The following is a 20,326-nucleotide window of genomic DNA, read 5'->3' on the forward strand; positions in this document are numbered from 1 at the left end:
AACTTAGAACCATAGAAAAATTACAGCGCAGAAGGAGGCCATTCAGTCCATCGTGTCTGTGCCTGTGCCTGCCTCCAAGAAAACTAGCCGCCCAGTCTAATTCCACTTTCCAGCATCTGTTCCATACCCTTGCCAGTTACAGCACTTCAGGTGCGTGTCCAAGTACCTTTTAAAAGAATTGAGGGTTTCTGCCTCCACCATCGTTCCTGGCAGTGAATTCCAGACACCCACCACCCTCTGGGTGAAAAAGGTATTCCTCAAGTCCCCTCTAATCCTTCTACCAATCCCCTTAAATCTGTGCCACCCTGGTAATTGACTTCTCCACTAGGGAAAACAGGTCCTTCCTGTGTACTCTATGTAGGCTGCTGATAATTTTGTACACCTCTATTAAGTCACACCTCAGCCTCCTCTGTTCTAAGGAAAACAACCCTAGCCCATCCAATCTTTCCTCATCGCTGCAACTTTCAAGCCCTGGCAACATTCTTGTAAATCTCCTCTATACTCCAGATCAATTATGTCCTTTCTGTAATGTGACCAGAACTGTATGCAGTACTCCAACTGTGGCCTAACCAGCGTTTTATACAGTTCCAGCATTACATCCTGCTTTTGAATTCTATACCTCGGCCAATAAAGGAAAGCATTCCATATGCCTTCTTCACCACTCTATCTACCTGTCTTTCCACCTTCAGGGACCCGTGGACATGCACTCCAAGGTGTCTCACTTTTTCTACTCCTCTCAATATCCTCCCATTTATTGTGTATTCCCTTGCTTTATTTACCCTCCCCAAATGCATTACCCCACAATTATCTGGATTGAATTCCATTTGCCACTTTTCCGCCCATTCAATCAAACCATTGATATGTTTCTGGAGTCTACAGCTATCTTCTTCACTATCAACTACACGGCCAATTTTTGTGTAATCAGCAAATTTCCCAATCATGCCTCCCGCATTTAAGTCCATTAATCATTAATATATACCACAAACAGCAAGGGACCCAACACTGAACCCTGTGGAACGCCACTGGAAACAGCTTTCCATTCGCAAAAACATCCCTCGACTACTACCCTTTGTTTCCTGGCCCTGAGTCAATTCTGGATCCAACCTGCCACATTCCCCTGTATCCCATGGGCTTTCATTTTACTGACCAGTCTGCCATGTGGGACCTTGTTAAATGCCTTACTAAAATCCATGTAGACCACATCCACTGCACTTTCCTCATCAATCCTCCTTGTTACTTCCTGAAAAAACTCTAAAGTTAGAAAGACATGACCTTCCCTTCACAAATCCATACTGACGATCCCTGATTAATCTGTGTCTTTCTAAGTGGCAGTTTATCTTGTCCCTCAGAATAGATTCTAACAATTTACCCACCACTGAGGTCAGACTGACCAGCCTATAATTATTTAGCCTATCCCTCGCACCCTTTTTAAACAATGGTTCAACACCAAAGACTTGCAGGTTGATAGGTAAATTGGCCATTATAAATTGCCCCTAGTATAGGTAAGTGGTAGGGAAATATAGGGACAGGTGGGGATGTGGTAGGAATATGGAATTAGTGTAGGATTAGTATAAATGGGTGGTTGATGGTCGGCACAGACTCGGTGGGCCGAAGGGCCTGTTTTAGTGCTGTATCTCTTAAAAAAAAATTTTTTTTAATTAATTCGCAGACCTCCAATCGTCTGGTACCTCTCCTGTATCTAGTGAGGATTTGAAGATGATCCTCTGCATCCGCTATTTCCTCTCTGGCTTCCTTTAACAACCTGGGATACAATCCATCCGGCCTTAGCGATTTATCCACTTTCAAGGATGTCAGACCCTCTAGTACTTCCTCTCTCATTATGCTTATCGTATCTAATATTTCACATTCCTCTTTAACTACAATGTCTACATCAAGTCTCTCCTTTGTGAAGACAGAGACAAAAACTCATTAAGAACCCTGCCCACATCTTCTGCAATCACGCATAAGTTCCCGTGTACATCTCTGATAGAGATCTTCCTACCCTTTCCTTAGTTATCCTCTTGCTCTTAATGTACTGATAAAACATCTTTGGGTTTTCCTTGATTTTACCTGCCAATATTTTTTCATGTCCTCTCTTTGCTTTTCTAATTTCCTTTTTTACTTCCCCCTGCACTTCCTATACTCCTCTAGGCTTTCTAAAGTATTAAGATTTTTCATCATATGCAGTCCACTTTCGCCAGTGGCTGACCATAACCAGCTGTCACGTTATACAGTGAGCCTTGTTTGTGAGGATATCTTTTGTTAGACTGCTGGGCAAGACTTTACCAGTAATGTTTGAAGTTGCAATAGTCTGCTAGCACTTACAGTCTGCATCCATACAGGAGGAATTTTACTTGGGCAAGGGATCGGAGGGTGGCTGGTGGGTATTGAACTGAACTTAGGGAGATGATATTTTAAAAAAGGGATTTAAAAGAAATATGTGCAACAAGTACTGTAACATGAATTTTAAATCTCACATGTAGAATTCCCTCTCCCTATTTTGATAACTTGAGAGGACAAAAAGGTGTGACATGAACATCAGTTTCTTCTTCTGACAGAAAACATTGGAAGTTGCATTTAACAGAGGAAAAAATTTGTTAAATGTTATATTTCCCTGCCCACGTCTGAGCTTTTAAAATAGATGATAGTAATGCATTGTGATAGTTGTCAACTTCATTTTATTTCTCTGGATAAAAAAGAAAAAAAGCTTCCAATAATCAGCTACTTACGTGCTCAGCTAGAAGTATCAGGGGGAGATCAAGTCCACATTTTTAGTCTTGCGTAGTGTCAATTGTGCTTTTTCATCCAGCCTGAGCGTCTTATTGAAATGGAAGTTAATTTTGCTACTTAGTGTAATAGCACTGACATTTAATGTTCACTGCTGAAGCGAATATAGGTTTCAGCATCTCCTCTGTTTGAGTTCATGCAAATGGGGAATTTGAAAATGTTATTTTTATGTTTTTAAATACACTGTTATAACTTCAAAAAGAGGACTAAACGTGCTTGTGGAGAATCTATGCTGAATACGCAACTGAACTGGTGCAAGAGCACACTTCTCCGTAGGTGCAGTGCCATGCTGTAATTCCATACGAATAATGTTCCATACAGTCCTGGCATTATTGGGGAAGCGGTGGGGCCAGGGTAGATTATCGGTGAAACTGAGCACTTCCCCAGAGACCAGGAGATCCAGCAGGTGAGTGTTGGGCTTATACACTTAGGTGAGAAAAGTCAGAGATGAGATGAAAAGCAGATTCAGCCCACCAAAGCTCATTGCTGTAGTATTTTGACTTTTCCCTGCCTTCTGCCAAACACACTGGGCTGGATCATCTTGTCCCCCCGACGGCAGGTTTCCTGGTGGGAGGGGCCAGAGAATATGAGCGGAAGAGGCCGCCACGGAACCCAACACCAGGATTGCCTGGCCCAATCTTCCTTGGGGCGGGTGGTTGGTGGGGGTGCGGGGAGACAGGCCGATGACGCCCTACTTGCCCAGAGGCCAGTTGAGTGGCCTATTAACATCCATTTAAGGGCCTCTTCCCACTGCCACTGGGATCTTACCGGCAGCGGGGGGGCCTCCACCGTGCAGGGAGGACGTCTTGGAAAATGAGGCGCTCTCCCTGTGGGCTTGGGGGCAGCCCTACTTGGGCTATTTGTGGCCCACGGAGGACCCTGGCCAGGAACCAATTCACCACCTGGTGCCCCCTCCCCCTGGACAGCAAAACCACCTCCCAGCCCCCCCCTCGCCAAGGCCTTCCAGACTGGCCCTGGCGACCCCACCTCACCTCTCTCATCTGCAGGGTTTCAATGTTGGGCCTGGGTCAGTGGCCTCTGCTGTACCGGCAGTGGCCACCACTCCTTTTGGCGCTGCTAATACTGTTGAGCTGCCAGTCCTGTGATTGGCCTGCAGCTCTTGGAGGCAGGATCCCTGTCCCTATTAAATGTTTAAAGGGACGGGGATCCCGCCTCCTTAAAGTTTGACCCCAAAAGACCAGAGGATCGCTCCGAGGGTCAGAAAATTGCAGAGGTGGGGTTCCCCCCCTCCCCCCGACTTTTCGGCCCAGAGCTGGGAGCCCCGCCTCCTGCCTAAAATCCAGTCCACTCTCTCTGCCACCCTGCCTGGCGGATTATTCCAGATGTTGATAATTTTTGTCGATGCATTTCTTTGTGTATGAATTCAGAATATATTTTCCACTAGTTTATACTCATGCCCTTTGCTACTAACATCCTGCAATAATTTAACACACTGTTCAGGACTTTTTTTAAGCTTTATAATTCTATATGGAGCTCAGCGAAGTTTGCGTTAACCAACTCCTCAAAGGATTATGGAGATTAAGTACTTGGAATCATTCTCCCTGAAGCTAGCTCGAGAGTGGAGTTGGCAGAGTCGTGGGAGTGTGCTGCCTGCCATCTTGTCCACTCGCCTGAGGAGTGGTGTATTGTGATTCAGTTGAATGTATATAAGCTGTTCTCACTGTTGCCCAGGTGTTACCCAACATGGAGACCTGATGCTGCATTTGAGCCACTGCTAAAACTAGATGGTTATCAACTACACCTAGTTTCCTCACAAAGATGTTTTGTTGGAAAACAGTCATTTATAGTATCAGTAGATCTTTCAGCTGATCTACCCTTTATACCAGATGGTTCACCATTGGACTATTGATCGCCAGGGAAATTAAAATTTCCTATAATATATATGCTGCCTAATCCAGATGCTTGGGCACTGCAACTGTATCATTCACAAAAGAAACCAGATCATGTTTTACTTCTACTCATTTTAGTTTGATTGAACTATTTGTATTCTTGGTGCCCTCGTACAGTGTTGTTTTGCTCCAATGGCATTGGTCTCAATCCAGAAACTTTAGTAATTTGTGCTGAAAATGCCTTGCCACAAAAGACCCCTTGTCCTGGAGCTCTATAACAAGTCCCAATGATTGAATTTCGAATCATTGACTTGAAGTAATTGAATCCGAATAGCTTCAGCTCTAGCTGGTGCACTAAAATCATCTCTCTCTACAACAGTTAAATTTTCATTGACAAATATCACTAAAACCTCTTAACTTTCCTACTCTATCTTTCCTAAAACCCTTATAATCTTTAAGCTGGATTTCTGCTCCAGCATTCACATCCAATTGTCTATCAGAAATGCCTGTAATATCTAATTTCTCTAATGCTGCACAATACCAAAGTTCTAGTATTTTATTTCTGATAATTCTTGCAGTAACATAAACGGATTTTAAGGTTTCTGTAAACATAGTATCACATAGTATTCATAGCACCGAAACATGCCATTTGGCTGAACAGGTCCATGTCAGTATTTATGTTCCACAAGAGCCTCCTCCCACCCCTCTTCATCTAACCCAATCAGCATATCCTTCTATTCCTTTCTCCCTCATGTTTATCTAGCTTCCCCTTAAATGCATCCTTGCTATTTCCCTCAACTACTCTTTGTGATAGCTAGCTCCACATTCAAACTACTCTGGGTAAAGAAGTTTCTCCTAAATTGCCTGTTGAATTTATTAGTGACTATCTTACATTTTGTCTCCTAGTTATGGTCACCCCACAAGTGGAAACATCATCTCTACATCCACCCTTTCATAATCTTAAAAGACCTCTATCAGATCATCCCTCAGTCATTCTCTTTTCGAGATCCACAGCTTGGTCAATCTTTCTTGATAGGTATAACCTCCCAGTTCTCCATGGTAGTAAATATTTTTTTGTATCTTCTCCAATGCCTCTATACCCTTTCTATAATATGACCAGAACTATTCACTGTACTCCACGTGTGGTCTAAGCAAGGTTCTATACAAATTTAACATAACTTGATTTTTCAGTTCTATCCTTCCAGAAATAAACCCCAGTGCTTTGTTTGCTTTTTAATTGCCTTATTAGCCTGTATCACTACATTTACTGATTTGAGTATCTGTATCCCAAATCCCTCTGTTCCTCTACCCCATTTAGAGACTAATTTTATATATTGCAGTTTGATTATTTTCCCTTTATAAACTTGCTGTTAACCTTTTGCTGTAGAATTATAGAATAATACAGCACAGAGGAAGGCCATTCAGCCCATCGTGCCGGTGCCGGCTCTTTGGAGCTATCCAGTTCATCCCATTCCATTGCCCTTTCCCCATAGCCCTGTAAATACTTTCCCCTTCAATTATTTATCAAATTCTCCTTTTGATTGTTCTGTTCTGATTAAGTCCCCCAAAGGAACCACAGACAGAATTGTCTAACATGACGCAGCTCAATTAGTTTAAATCCTGTACATAAACTGCCGTAGTATTTCCTGTTAATTTATGAGATGAACACCATCCTTCCTAGAAAGCTCATCTTGCCCATGGCAGTCCTCCAGCAGTTGATGAATGTCAACTTCTCTCTTCTGCACAGATCTCCCAGCCACGTGTTGAGTCCAGTAACATGGCTGCTCCTTTCCGGTGATCCATTAAGCACTAGTCCCTATATGACCACTTTTGCACCTGTGACCTGTAATTCATTTATCAATTGTTTGCAGTTCTTCAGTAAGTTGATAGACTGTTTATTCTTAATGTTAGTTTGTAGCTAACTGCAGTGCTTCCACAGTTCCAAACCTTTCACCTTTCATTAGGTTGTACACTCCAGTCCCCTAGATCCTTTCCCCGGCTCCTGGAAAACACAGAAGCACTCTGAATAGTGCCTTGCCTTTACAGGCCCATGTGCCTCACGTGGAGTCACCGATGAGAGCATGCCATCTTATCTGTTGGTCTTTCTTTGCCTTAGCTGCCATCTTGGTAGTTCTCCCTTTCTTTCCTACTGCTTTCATTCTTCGGGGTCGTACTGAAAGGTGTGGCTGTATCTGGAATGCTGGTATTGGTGATTGGAATATCCTCTACATCATTGAGCATTACAAATTTGCTAGCTGACAAAGTACTAGAGAGAACTAGACAACTTGTGTGCAGATTCTGACTGGCCTTTTGTCTTGTTGAGAAAGTAGTCATAATTTCTTCTTTGGCCCCCTTATCTCAAGAGACAATGGATAAGCGCCTGGAGGTGGTCAGTGGTTTGTGAAGCAGCGCCTGGAGTGGCTATAAAGGCCAATTCTAGAGTGACAGGCTCTTCCACAGGTGCTGCAGAGAAATTTGTTTGTCGGGGCTATTACACAGTTGGCTCTCCCCTTGCGCCTCTGTCTTTTTTTCCTGCCAACTACTAAGTCTCTTCGACTTGCCACACTTTAGCCCCACCTTTCTGGCTGTCCGCCAGCTCTGGCGGACGCTGGCAACTGACTCCCACAACTTGTGATCAATGTCACAGGATTTCATGTCGCGTTTGCAGACGTCTTTAAAGCGGAGACATGGACGGCCAGTGGGTCTGATACCAGTGGCGAGCTCGCTGTATAATGTGTCTTTGGGGATCCTGCCATCTTCCATGCGGTTCACATGGCCAAGCCATCTCAAGCGCCGCTGACTCAGTAGTGTGTATAAGTTTAGTTTTAGTTTAGAGATACAGCACTGAAACAGGCCCTTCGGCCCACCGAGTCTGTGCCGACCATCAACCACCTATTTTATACTAATCCTACACTAATCCCATATTCCTACCACATCCCCACCTGTCCCTATATTTCCCTACCGCCTACCTATACTAGGGGCAATTTATAATGGCCAATTAACCTATCAACCTGTAAGTCTTTGGCATGTGGGAGGAAAACCGGAGCACCCGGAGGAAACCCACGCAGACACAGGGAGAACTTGCAAACTCCACACAGGCAGTACCTAGAATTGAACCCGGGTCGCTGGAGCTGTGAGGCTGCGGTGCTAACCACTGTGCCGCCCTAAAAGCTGGGGATTTTCTTCTCCCTGCTGCTTTCACATGCGTTCAAGTCCTCTGAAGAAGGAATTTTCCTCCACACAAGATCAGGGGGCAGGTTGTTCAACCTTGCCCATCTAAGATCGAAGTCCAAAGTACGGAAAGTCCTCATCAGGGAATTCCTCTTTGCTGACGATGCTGCTTTAACATCTCACACTGAAGAGTGCCTGCAGAGTCTCATCGACAGGTTTGCGGCTGCCTGCAATGAATTTGGCCTAACCATCAGCCTCAAGAAAACGAACATCATGGGGCAGGACGTCAGAAATGCTCCATCCATCAATATTGGCGACCACGCTCTGGAAGTGGTTCAAGAGTTCACCGACCTAGGCTCAACTATCACCAGTAACCTGTCTCGCGATGCAGAAAGGGTTAGTATAAATGGGTGGTTGTTGGTCGGCACAGACTCGGTGGGCCGAAGGGCCTGTTTCAGTGCTGTATCTCTAAATAAATAAATAAATCAACAAGCGCATGGGAAAGGCTTCCACTGCTATGTCCAGACTGGCCAAGAGAGTGTGGGAAAATGGCGCACTGACACGGAACACAAAAGTCTGCGTGTATCAGGCCTGTGTCCTCAGTACCTTGCTCTATGGCAGCGAGGCCTGGACAACGTATGTCAGCCAAGAGCGACATCTCAATTCATTCCATCTTCGCTGCCTCCGGAGAATACTTGGCATCAGGTGGCAGGACTGTATCTCCAACACAGAAGTCCTCGAGGCGGCCAACATCCCCAGTCATAATTTACCAGGCATATAAAGTCATTCATTTGCTTCTTCAGACAGCAGATCTCCTGTTTAAGACTCAAGCTCCATACATTTAACACACAGAGATGTACCAAATGCCTCATCTCAAGCCCCCTCACCCCAATGATACCTTCAGGGTCTACATGGTACACATCTTGCGCTGCAGATGGTCTCCTTCCTTCTGGGTTTTTGGGTTAGCCATGGTGATATCAATTGTAACAAAAAGTAACTATGTGAAAACAGACACACAATCATATCGTGGTGGATCATTATAAACAAAGGTACTTCCCTTTGCATGTTTAACAAGTTTTTTCCCTGACCTTTACAGTAAATCAGGAAATTGATGGAGTGCCATCAAACCGCATTCAAACTTGGTATTGCAGTGTGCTATAGTTAATCAGGATCGCCTGTCATTGCAGGTTCCTTGGCCTAATTACCAAGGCCGTTTCGCAGTTGATCCTCGCATTATGAGCCATCAAGCAGCTGTGGCGTACAACATGAACTTGTTGCAGGCACATGGGCGTGGATCTCCCATCCCCTACGGTCTTGGTCATCATTCCCCAATTGGATTAGGGCAGCAACATCCGGAGAAGGAGCACGAACAAAATAGAACAGGTGAGTTTCTTTGGTTGATTTGCTGCTACTGTATACCACTGATCTGTTTTCAAAAGTATTGGGATTATTTCTTCCCTTCAGCCTTGGCTTTTATTAAACTAAGAATGCACAGTAGAACTATGTATTGCCCATGTAACAGGAGTGTTGGGAATTGCTGTCAAAAGATTTTGTCACAAAGTTACGTTCTTTGGAAGAATGAGGGTTTTGGTATCCTGGAAACTAGGGAGTGATTGTAACTATTCACGGGCGTTACCACTTTCTTCAGCAAGATCATTGTAGACTCAATGTTTTTTTGAGAACTATTACGAACAGTGCTTCAGAAAATGCTGTGTCTAATTTTCAGTCCACTTTTATTTTTTTAAATAAGTGGAAGATAATCTCATGGAGATCTATTTGAATAAATATTTCAAGGAAAATTTCAACAAAATTATGTTTATTAAGGAGCATGCAGCCAATTGTGAAGTCTGGATACAACTGGTGGTTGTAGACTGACAACAGCATCTGCAATATAGGAAATGCCCACAAGAGCAATGAAACTGACATATTAAGCATTTATAGAAGAGGTAATCAAAGGTATGATCAAAATTTAGGTTTGAAGGAAGCTTTTGATGGACTCGGGGAGGGAAGTAGCAAGAGGTTTATGGAGAGAATTATAGAAAGTCGGGATGAGATAGCTGAATACTCTGCCACCAGTGGAGCTTGGTGGGGTGGGGGCGCCATATGCACTCGAAACCAGTGTCATGGGAAGTTTACGGGCCGGAGGAGGTTGCAGCAATAAGGCGGAGCGAGACCATGGAGGGATTTTCACATGGTGGGAAATTTTGAACTTAATGCATTGGAAGACAGGAAGTCAAAGGAGGTCAGTGAGAACCAAGTGTGATGAGCAAGCAGGACAAGATACAAGTGGAAGAGCTTCAGAGAAATTATAGTTCGTGTAGGATGGAGCTCAGGATGCCAATAAAGAGGGCACTGGTAAAGTCAAGTCTGGAGACAGGAAAAGCACGCAACTAGGTTTACAGAGTTAATGAGTTAAAGATGGAGGCAAATGGCGATGTGGAGATAAGTAGTCTTAATGGTGGATATTGAATCTCAAGCTCAGCTTGCGTGAACAATGCACAGATTGTGTGCTGTCAGGTCCAGCCAAGGAATGGATATGGAATTTAGGTGGGAATTGAATAAAGTGGCTTCAGTCTTTCCATTGTTCACTTCAAGGAAGTGCTGGTTAATCCATTTCTTTGTCAAGCAAGCAGTCTAGCAGTACACAGGGCAGAGTCAGAGCTACCTTGTTAGCACGTATCTGGAATCTCACTGAATGCCTTTAGACCACGTCACCAACTAGCAACATGTGGTGAAAAAAGGATGGGAGCAAGAATAGAATCAGGGAATACACTGGAGAGACAACTACATTGGTGGGAGGCTGTGAACCACAGCAGAGTGGCAGGCAGCGTATGGAGTATTTGATCACTGCAGAGAAGTTGAGGAGTGGGGGGTTAAAACATAATCATGAAGGATATTGTTGATATTGACCAGGGCAATTTCAGTGCTGTCAGCAGGGTGGAACCTAGACTGAAGGGATTGTAGGATCGGGGACCTCAGTGTTGGCTCATAATGCAATTAGGTATGGAGATCAGGAATGGGGTTGGAATTGGGAAGGAGTTGTGGTGGGCTTTTTTGAGGAGAATGTGTAATAAATAATATTGTTTGTTATACTGCTTAATAATTAGAATTACAGAATTAGTCTGGGAACTGTAACAGTTGGGCAGGCAGAATCTGCTGTAACCGCAGCTCCTAATACATGGTTTTTTAAGTGTAATTTATGGTAACCATTTTGATTGCTTTGCATAAAAAAGTTTAAACTTTTTTTTTCAAAAACTCCAGCAAAAGGTGAGAGCAGTGTAAGAACTGAACAAAATAGGCTTCAAACTCCTGAGAAGAAGCCACCTGATTCTAAAGAGAAACAGGTATGTGTGAGCTTTTATACAACTGCCTGAAATTAAATGCTCTTTTTTGATTCTGTTTGAAACTTATAAAGGTGAGGGACAAAGCTTGGAGTTTAATGGAATAAAATGCATGGTTTATATTTCTTACCAATCTGACATAACTGCAGTATCTAAAATGGAAGCGGTTAAGGAGAAAAAGGCAGGCCACATGGTTCAGAAATATTCCTTCATTACATTGAGGTGCGATGGGGAAGGAGTAATAAAATTGTTCATGCAATCCAGCTCAAGTAATTTTCTGTCAAAAATCATCTTTGACTCCTGTAAAACCTTGTTTTGTGTGTACTGACTTTAATTGAGAATTTGTATTGACTCTCTAAATCTGTGCTGAAGAGTTTCTTCCTTTTAACCGGCACATTAAGATAAAGTACAGCCAACAAAGTCGGAACTCAGTGATGCCATTGATTCTCTAGCCAGCGGAAAAGCCCCTGGGAAGGACGGCATTACCCCGAAATAATCAAGAGTGCCAAGCCTGCTATACTCTCGGCACTCCATGAACTACTTTGCCTGTGCTGGGACGAGGGAGCAGTACCTCAGGACATGCGCGATGCCAATATCATCACCCTCTATAAAAACGAAGGTGACCGCGGTGACTGCAACAACTACCGTGGAATCTCCCTGCTCAGCATAGTGGGGAAAGTCTTTGCTCGAGTCGCTTTAAACAGGCTCCAGAAGCTGGCCGAGCGCATCCACCGAGGCACAGTGTGGCTTTCGTGCAGAGAGAGCGACCATTGACATGCTGTTCTCCCTTCGTCAGCTACAGGAGAAATGCCGCGAACAACAGATGCCCCTCTACGTTGCTTTCATTGATCTCACCAAAGCCTTTGACCTCGTCAGCAGACGTGGTCTCTTCAGACTACTAGAAAAGATTGGATGTCCACCAAAGCTACTAAGTATCATCACCTCATTCCATGACAATATGAAAGGCACAATTCAGCATAGCGGCACCTCATCAGACCCCTTTCCTATCCTGAGTGGCGTGAAACAGGGCTGTGTTCTCGCACCCACACAGTTTGGGATTTTCTTCTCCCTGCTGCTCTCACATGCGTTCAAGTCTTCAGAAGAAGGAATTTTCCTCCACACAAGATCAGGGGGCAGGTTGTTCAACCTTGCCCTTCTAAGAGCGAAGACCAAAGTACGGAAAGTCCTCATCAGGGAACTCCTCTTTGCTGACGATGCTGCTTTAACATCTCACATGAAGAGTGTCTGCAGAGTCTCATCGACAGGTTTGCGGCTGCCTGCAACGAATTTGGCCTAACCATCAGCCTCAAGAAAACGAACATCATGGGACAAGACGTCAGAAATGCTCCATCCATCAATATCAGCGACCACGCTCTGGAAGTGGTTCAAGAGTTCACCTACCTAGACTCAACTATCACCAGTAACCTCTCTCGATGCAGAAATCAACAAGCGCATGGGAAAGGCTTCCACTGCTATGTCCAGACTGGCCAAGAGAGTGTGTGAAAATGGCGCACTGACACTGAACACAAAAGTCTGTGTGTATCAAGCCTGTGTCCTCAGTACCTTGCTCTACGGCAGCGAGGCCTGGACAACGTATGTCAGCCAAGAGCGACGTCTCAATTCATTCCATCTTCGCTGCCTCCGGAGAATCCTTGGCATCAGGTGCAGGTCCGTATCTCCAACACAGATGTCCTCGAGGCGGCCAACATCCCCAGCTTATACACACTACTGAGTCAGCAGCGCTTGAGATGGCTTGGCCATGTGAGCCGCATGGAAGATGGCAGGATCCTCAAGGACACATTGTACAGCGAGCTCGCCACTGGTATCAGACCCACTGGCCGTCCATGTCTCCGCTTTAAAGACGTCTGCAAACGCGACATGAAGTCCTGTGACATTGATCACAAGTCGCGGGAGTCAGTTGCCAGCGATCGCCAGAGCTGGCGGGCAGCTATAAAGGCGGGCCTAAAGTGTGGCGCGTCGAAGAGACTTAGCAGTTGGCAGGAAAAAAGACACAAGCGCAAGGGGAGAGCCAACTGTGTAACAGCCCCGACAAACAATTTCTTCTGCAGCACCTGTGGAAGAGTCTGTCACTCTAGTATTGGCCTTTATAGCCACTCCAGTCGCTGCTCCACAAACCACTGACCACCTCCAGGCACTTACCCATTGTCTCTCGAGACAAGGAGGCCAAAGAAGAAGATGGTCTCAATTTGCAGGCTGTTTGTATCCAAGGTTTGGGGAAACATTGCACAGAGTTCCAATTTCTCTAAAGGCTGCAAAATTATGTGAGGCTTTTTGTACTGGGTGCAAGATAAAACTCAGCCTGACTCGAGCACCAGGAAAAATTAGCCTTGACTTCTGTCAGAAATATTTCATCTGATTGGGGACATGGTGTGTAGAATTCTGGGGTGGTGACCCTCAAAAGTCTATGAATATAGTGAGCTGTGTGATGGAGCAACAGTTGAGAATTATGGGTACTTTTTTGGTATTGAACAACAAAAACAAATGGTGGACCAACCTATACAATGCACGCACTCATTATGTTCCGCTGTCTTGTAGGCACTTGTCTTAATTTCTACCTTCGGCTGCCTGCCTGGCTTCCATAAGGAAAACAGTTGTTCAGGATACTGGTTTTTTTCTAATAGAAGATTTACTTTTTTTTATTTGTAACATTCCCATGCTCTTAGTTCAGGAAGAGGTTGAGGTTCTTAACAGCGTGTCAACTTTGCAGGATGATCATTTTGCCCATCCTAAATCATTGATCCAGAAACATCCCAAAATCCCCTTATTGTAGGATTCAGTTATTTCTTAAATAATTCCATGCCTTTTTACCTTCAGTACACTGAAAGTCTATTCCATACATTGATCTCTGCGCATGAAGAAGAATTTCCTGATAATCCTAAAATTACCTTTTACTAACTTGAACTTGTGCCCACTTGTTCTGCTTCCACAATTTAAATGAAATATTCCAGGATTATTTTCTCCACCTTGTATGAACTCGTGTACGCTTCTATAACACCACCTTTCTGTGCTGGAGCCCAAAATTTTTTAGTTTCATAAATGTAGTAAGGAGATGTGATTGACATGGACCTTTTGGACAATCCAACCTTTATTTTTGGTTCCATTCTTCTTATATCTAATCGTAGTCAGAGGATCACTTGCAGTGGCTTCTCTTCCTGCTCCTGCACCATTACCTCTGGTGGCCCCCAAGGATCTCTCCTTGGCTCCCTTCTATTTCTTATCTACATGCTGCCCCTTGGCGACATTATCTGAAAACGCATTGTTTGTTTTCACATGTACTATACCCAGCTCTATCTCACCACCACCTTTCTCGGCTTTTTTTTTAGAATTAGAATTAGAACTAGAACATTACAGCGCAGTACAGGCCCTTCGGCCCTCGATGTTGCGCCGACCATCTGACCTACACTATTCCATTTTCATCCATATGTCTATCCAATGACCACTTAAATGCCCTTAAAGTTGGCGAGTCTACTACTGTTGCAGGCAGGGCGTTCCACGCCCCTACTACTCTCTGCGTAAAGAAACTACCTCTGACATCTGTCCTATATCTTTCACCCCTCAACTTAAAGCTATGTCCCCTCGTGTTTGCCATCATCCGAGGAAAAAGACTCTCACTATCCACCCTATCTAACCCTCTGATTATCTTGTATGTCTCTATTAAGTCACCTCTCCTCCTCCTCCTCTCTAACGAAAACAACCCCAAGTCCCTCAGCCTTTCCTCGTAAGACCTTCCTTCCATACCAGGCAACATCCTAGTAAATCTCCTCTGCACCCTTTCCAAAGCTTCCACATCCTTCCTATAATGCGGTGATCAGAACTGCACGCAATACTCAAGGTGCGGCCTCACCTCTGCCCATGTCTTAACTCACACCAAGTCCCATTCACCTGTCATTCCTGTGTTGTAAAATAAACAGACTTGGCATGGTGAGTTCTCACAACCTACTTTTATTGACTTGTGCACAAGGAGAACAGCCACAGCGCGACCCACAGTGGGGCTCACTGCAATGTTCTAAAGAGTTTCTGCAAAACAGTGGCAATGAGAGTATTCTGTAACCAATAGTCTTACAATAATAATTTCAATCTTTAATTTGCATTTAAAAATGTCAATGGTATTTCAGTTGAGCATTTGCTCTATTCCAATGGGATACAGCATTATTTCAATCCTTCGTTTACATATCGATCTCACCATTGGCCTTGCTGCGGATACTGCAATCCACAGTGCGAGACAGAAAAGTACATTCTGTTTCAGCAACACTCATCTTATCTCAACACCCATGCCTAGTACAATCCTAAGGAACAGTTAATGTATAAACATGATGGCTAGCCAAACCCACACCCCTTGTCCGAGGATGGCTCACCCTAGATTCCACACCTGTGCTCGGTCACCTATATTGGCTCCTGGTCAAGCAACGTATTGATTTTAAAATGCTCATCCTCGTTTTCAAATGCCTCCATAGCCTCACCCCTCCCTATCTCTGTATTCTCCTCCAACCCCACAACCTTGTGAGATATCAGTGCTTCTCCTAATTCTGGCCTGTTGAGCATCCCTGATGTTTATTACTCCACCATTGGTGGCCATACCTTCAGTTGCCTGGGCCCTAAGCTCTGGAATACCCCCCCCTACACCCCTCCACCTCGCTTTCTTCCTTTAAAACACTCCTTAAAATCTACCTCTTTGACCAAGCCTTTGGTCATCTGACCTAATATTTCCTTACGTGGCTTGGTCTCATATTTTGTTTTATAGTGCTGCTGTGAAGTGCCTTGGGACGTTTTATTACACCAAAGGTGCTGTATAAATATAAGTTGTTGAGACTTCCAAATAAAAACAGTTTTGTTTCCTTGAAACAGAAAGCTAGTTACGTGAAATCTTCTTCGACATACAGGGGTCGAATTTCAACTTGCTGCCCATTCAGGACACATAGCTGACATTGAGGATCGGTTGCTTATTATAGCAACCATCATGATTTCCATTTCTCTTGATTTCAATGGTCCACAATGCCAGGTTTACATCAGAGCAACAAGTTGAAAATCTACCCTATAGTTTTGGAGTTATAAGGTAGTGCAAGTGGTAAGAAACCTGAAAGTAGTCTCCATATTCCCACACGTGCAGTTTTTGGCTGACAGTCTTTACAGGAGTCATTTGGATACCACAATGCATAATTGAAAGGGATGCAGGCCATACGTTACATCACCCACAGAGGTGGTGAGAAGCTCTATGACACAGTAGCCACAGTGCTTGAATCCTTGAACTAGGCAGTCTGAGTTTAAATTCCTTTAGAGTCATAGAGTTACACAGCACAGAAACAGGCCCTTCGGCCCATTGTGTCCATGCTGACCATCAAACACCTATCTATTCTAATCCCATTTTCTAGCCCTTGACCCGTAACCTTGCATGCTATGACATTTCCAGTGCTCATCTAAATACTTCTTAAATATTGAGTGTTCCTGCCTCTACCACCCCTTCAGGCAGTGTGTTCCAGATTCCAACCACCCTCTGGGTGAAAATTGTTTTCCTGAAATCCCCTCTAAACCTCATGCCCCTTACCTTAAATCCATGCCCCCCCCCCTAATTATTGACCCCTCCTCTAAGGGAAAAAGTCTCTTCCCATCTACTCTATCTATGCCCCTCATAATTTTTTATACCTCAATCAGGTCCCCCCATCAGCCTTCTCTCCTCTAAGGAAAACAACCCTAGCCTATCCCGTAAAATAAAAGCAAAATACTGTGGATGCTGGAAATCTGAAATAAAAACAAGAAATGCTGGAACACTCAGCAGGTCTGGCAGCATCTGTGGAAAGAGAAGCAGAGTTAACGTTTCGGTTCCGAAGAAGGGTCACTGACCCGAAACGTTAACTCTGCTTCTCTTTCCACAGATGCTGCCAGACCCGCTGAGTGGTCCTAGCCTATCCAGTCTCTCTTCATTGCTGAAATGCTCCAGCCCAGGCAACATCCTGGTGAATCTCCTCTGCACCCTCTCCAGTGCAATCACGTCCTTCCTATAGTGTGGCGACCAGAACTGTACACAATACTCTTCGCAACTGACATGGTCACTCTGGCTTCGCTTGGATGTGATTTTGCTAATCTCACCTAAATCTTGAAAAGGAGGAAACTCATTCAGTTGAGAGGATCCATGTTTCTAATCCTAGACGTGCTGCCAGATTGGTTGAAGAATGGCATTCAGTGTGACTGGTTGTAGTCACGCAGGCAGTCCCAATCAAAATGATGTGTGCTTAATTTCTGGGTCACATAAAGCAACTGGGTATATTTTATATTGCAAAGAAAATGTTCATGCAGTTGAGAAAGAAACAGTGCAGGAAATATTTCACTTTTTTTTTCTATTTTCGATTGTCTTTGTTACCTGCTTGCTCATTCTGGTGAGGAAGGAATCATTGTTCGTGACCATCAAACTGGTTAATGTGAATCTCTCTTTCAAAATTTTTCTCTTTTTTTAAACCATGGTTCACTTTTTCCAAAGACTGGATTTTTAAATGGTCTTAAATTTACTTTGGATATTGAACACTTATTTTTAGGTTGTTACAATTTTGTCTTTTTAAAAGATTGAAACTATTGCAGCTTAATCCTAATGGTCTGTTTCTGTGGGTTAATAGTTAAATTTCTGGATGAAACTGTATTTTTTTTCCTGGATTGTAACTGGTGTTCTTTGCTCTTAATTAGGCGGACCCTGAATTGCTGGTACAGAACAGAAGCCCTGAATCACACTCCAATTTAGGCTATCCCATTTCTAGATTTCACCGAAAGGACAATCTCAGTCAAAGGCAGCTAAATTTCCATCTCGGTTCTTCGCATCCACCACCTGCACCTTACCATCACCCTTCTAATCGACAGTTCCCTCATCAGCCCCCATTACCTAGGCAGCCGTATCCAGTACAGCAACATCAACTGCCACAGCAACACAACCAATTGCCACAACAACAGCCATCGCAGCTCTCTCCTGCTTTTCCACAAGCTCCTAACCAAACTTATTTTCCTACTTCCCATTCTCACCCATCTCAGCATTCCCCGAACAGCGACAATGTGTGTCTGGATCAGCCTCTTTCTGGTCTGGAAGGACTAAACCCACTGAGGTCAGTTCCACACTTCAATACCCCCCATACTCGCCCATTCGATTTCATCGAAGACAATACCTCAGGACCCGGGATGGGGGAAATTTTAGGTAAGCAATATTTTGTGGGGGTTGTGGGTGAATTTGCAGCAAAGAGGTTAAAACTTGTAACAGCATTCATCTTGTCTTAAAAACTTTTGTGTGCACTGCACAAACTGATGGGTAAAATGTTCCAGGGGAATTGATTCACCTTGTGTGTTTTTGTAATTTTCAGGCTTGGGGGCTTGAAACTGAGCCTGCTCATGAATTGGCCAGTGTAAAATGTTGAGAATTGAGGAAGCTTTAAAGGATCTCCAGCCTCAGCTGACTCTGCTTTGTGTTCTACATACTTGTGCACCATTTATTTCCTTTAGTGCCTGCTGTGGCTTAGTGGGTGCCACTGTTGTCTCTGAGTCAGAAGGTTGTGGGTTCAAGTCCTACTCCAGAACTTGAGCACAACAGTCAATGCTGACACTTTAGTGTAGTAGGGAGGGAGTGCTGCACTGTTGGAGGTGCTGTCTTTCACCTGCCATGTTAAACCGAGGCCCTGTGTGCCCTCTCAGGTGGTCCATGGAGAGTTATCCCCAGTGCTCTGGCCAATATTTATCCCTCAATCAACATCACAAAAAAGCAAAATACTGCAACTGTTGGAAATCTGAAATAAAAGCAGTAAGTGCTGGAAATACACAGCAGGTCTGGCATCATCTGTGGAGAAAGAAGCAGAGTTCTGATGAAAAGTTACAGACCTGAAACAGTCACTCTCTTTCTTTCTCCACAGATGCTGCCAGACCTGCTGTGTATTTCCAGCACTTGCTGTTTTTATTATCACAAAAAACAATCTGGTCATTATCACATTGCTGCTTGTGAGAGCTTGCTCGCAAATTGGCTACCACGTTTCCTGCGTTACAACAATGACTGCATTTCAAAAAATACTTCATTTGCTATTAAGCGCTTCAGGACATTCTGAGGTCATGAAAGGTGCTCTATAAGTGCATAGCTTTCTTTTCCTTCCCTAAGTTTGTATCATTCTACCTATGCAGCCAAAAATAAATTTCACTTCAAATGTCTTCTATCTACTGAGAAGCAACCATCTTATGGCTTTGGCGAAAGCAGCAGTAGCTTTTCAGCACCAGTTAACTGCACCTATAGCTGCTGTATTTAATGCATAAGGGATCTATAGGTTTCAATGTAAGATGGGCTGATTTTTAATTGGAACTGGAGGGTGAGGGGAAACCTAAAGCACAACTTGTGGACTTCTTTGCAGTTTCAGTGTATGATGATATGATTTTGTGACAAAAGGCCTTCAAAAAATCTCTGAAGGAAATCGTAGTTTCCCTCACTAAATTCTTTAATACAATTTTTATGCCATCTGTACCTAAAGCATTGCTTTTAAAGGTTCCCAGACTTGCATAAAGAAGCCATTTTCACAAATGCCTCTTTGGCTCTTAAGATGCAGGCTGCCATATGTTCTGTTGTAGGCACTAGCCCTGCCTTAACAGACTATTCAATAGTTTCTCACTCCCTGGGCTGTATGAACCTTAGCCCAGTGATGAGAATGTAAAGTCGCAAATCATCTTTTTCCTCCTACGTGACAAAGAAATACACCATTAGTATGTGAAAATTATCAGAGGAGTTCATGCTGGGAACTAGATTTCTGAGGAGCGTTCTGTGTGTCAAACAGAAGTTTGGAACCTGGAGTTTCAAATTGAAGGTTAGCACACTTGTACTTTTGGAACCAAGATGAATGTTAATCTGGTAACGATAAACATATTTAACTTGAGCTGTTAAAAAACCAATCCTGTAGTTTCACAGGTGTAAGAGTTTACTCTCTGTTCATCTATGCTGTATTAGTCCATTGTTGGTATACCCAAAATCTGGCATGGAAGTACTTTCAAAAAATCATCTACATCCTGTATGTGCCTCTGAATAACTAGAGTCTGCTGATGACTGTTGCTGATTGGTGTCATGGCTTAAGAAATGCATTCTGTCCATCAGTACTTCTTTAAAAGATGTGTTGTAAAAATTGCTAACTTAACCATTCGAGTATGTGTAATGAC

The 20,326-nt window shown here is 43.8% G+C and overlaps 1 protein-coding gene across 2 annotated transcripts in view; it reads left to right on the forward strand.

Moving 5' to 3' along the window:
* helz (helicase with zinc finger) overlaps positions 1-20,326 on the forward strand; it is a 308,260-nt gene that overhangs the window by 239,869 nt on the left and 48,065 nt on the right. For both annotated transcript variants that reach the window (XM_068058498.1, XM_068058499.1), the window contains exons 25-27: positions 8,996-9,191; positions 11,070-11,152; positions 17,843-18,341. In XM_068058498.1, coding sequence (XP_067914599.1) covers positions 8,996-9,191; positions 11,070-11,152; positions 17,843-18,341 — 778 coding nt within the window. The remainder of the gene's footprint in view (positions 1-8,995; positions 9,192-11,069; positions 11,153-17,842; positions 18,342-20,326) is intronic.

Source organism: Heterodontus francisci, chromosome 26 (genome assembly GCF_036365525.1).
Source record: "Heterodontus francisci isolate sHetFra1 chromosome 26, sHetFra1.hap1, whole genome shotgun sequence".
Taxonomy (NCBI): Eukaryota; Metazoa; Chordata; class Chondrichthyes; order Heterodontiformes; family Heterodontidae; genus Heterodontus; species Heterodontus francisci.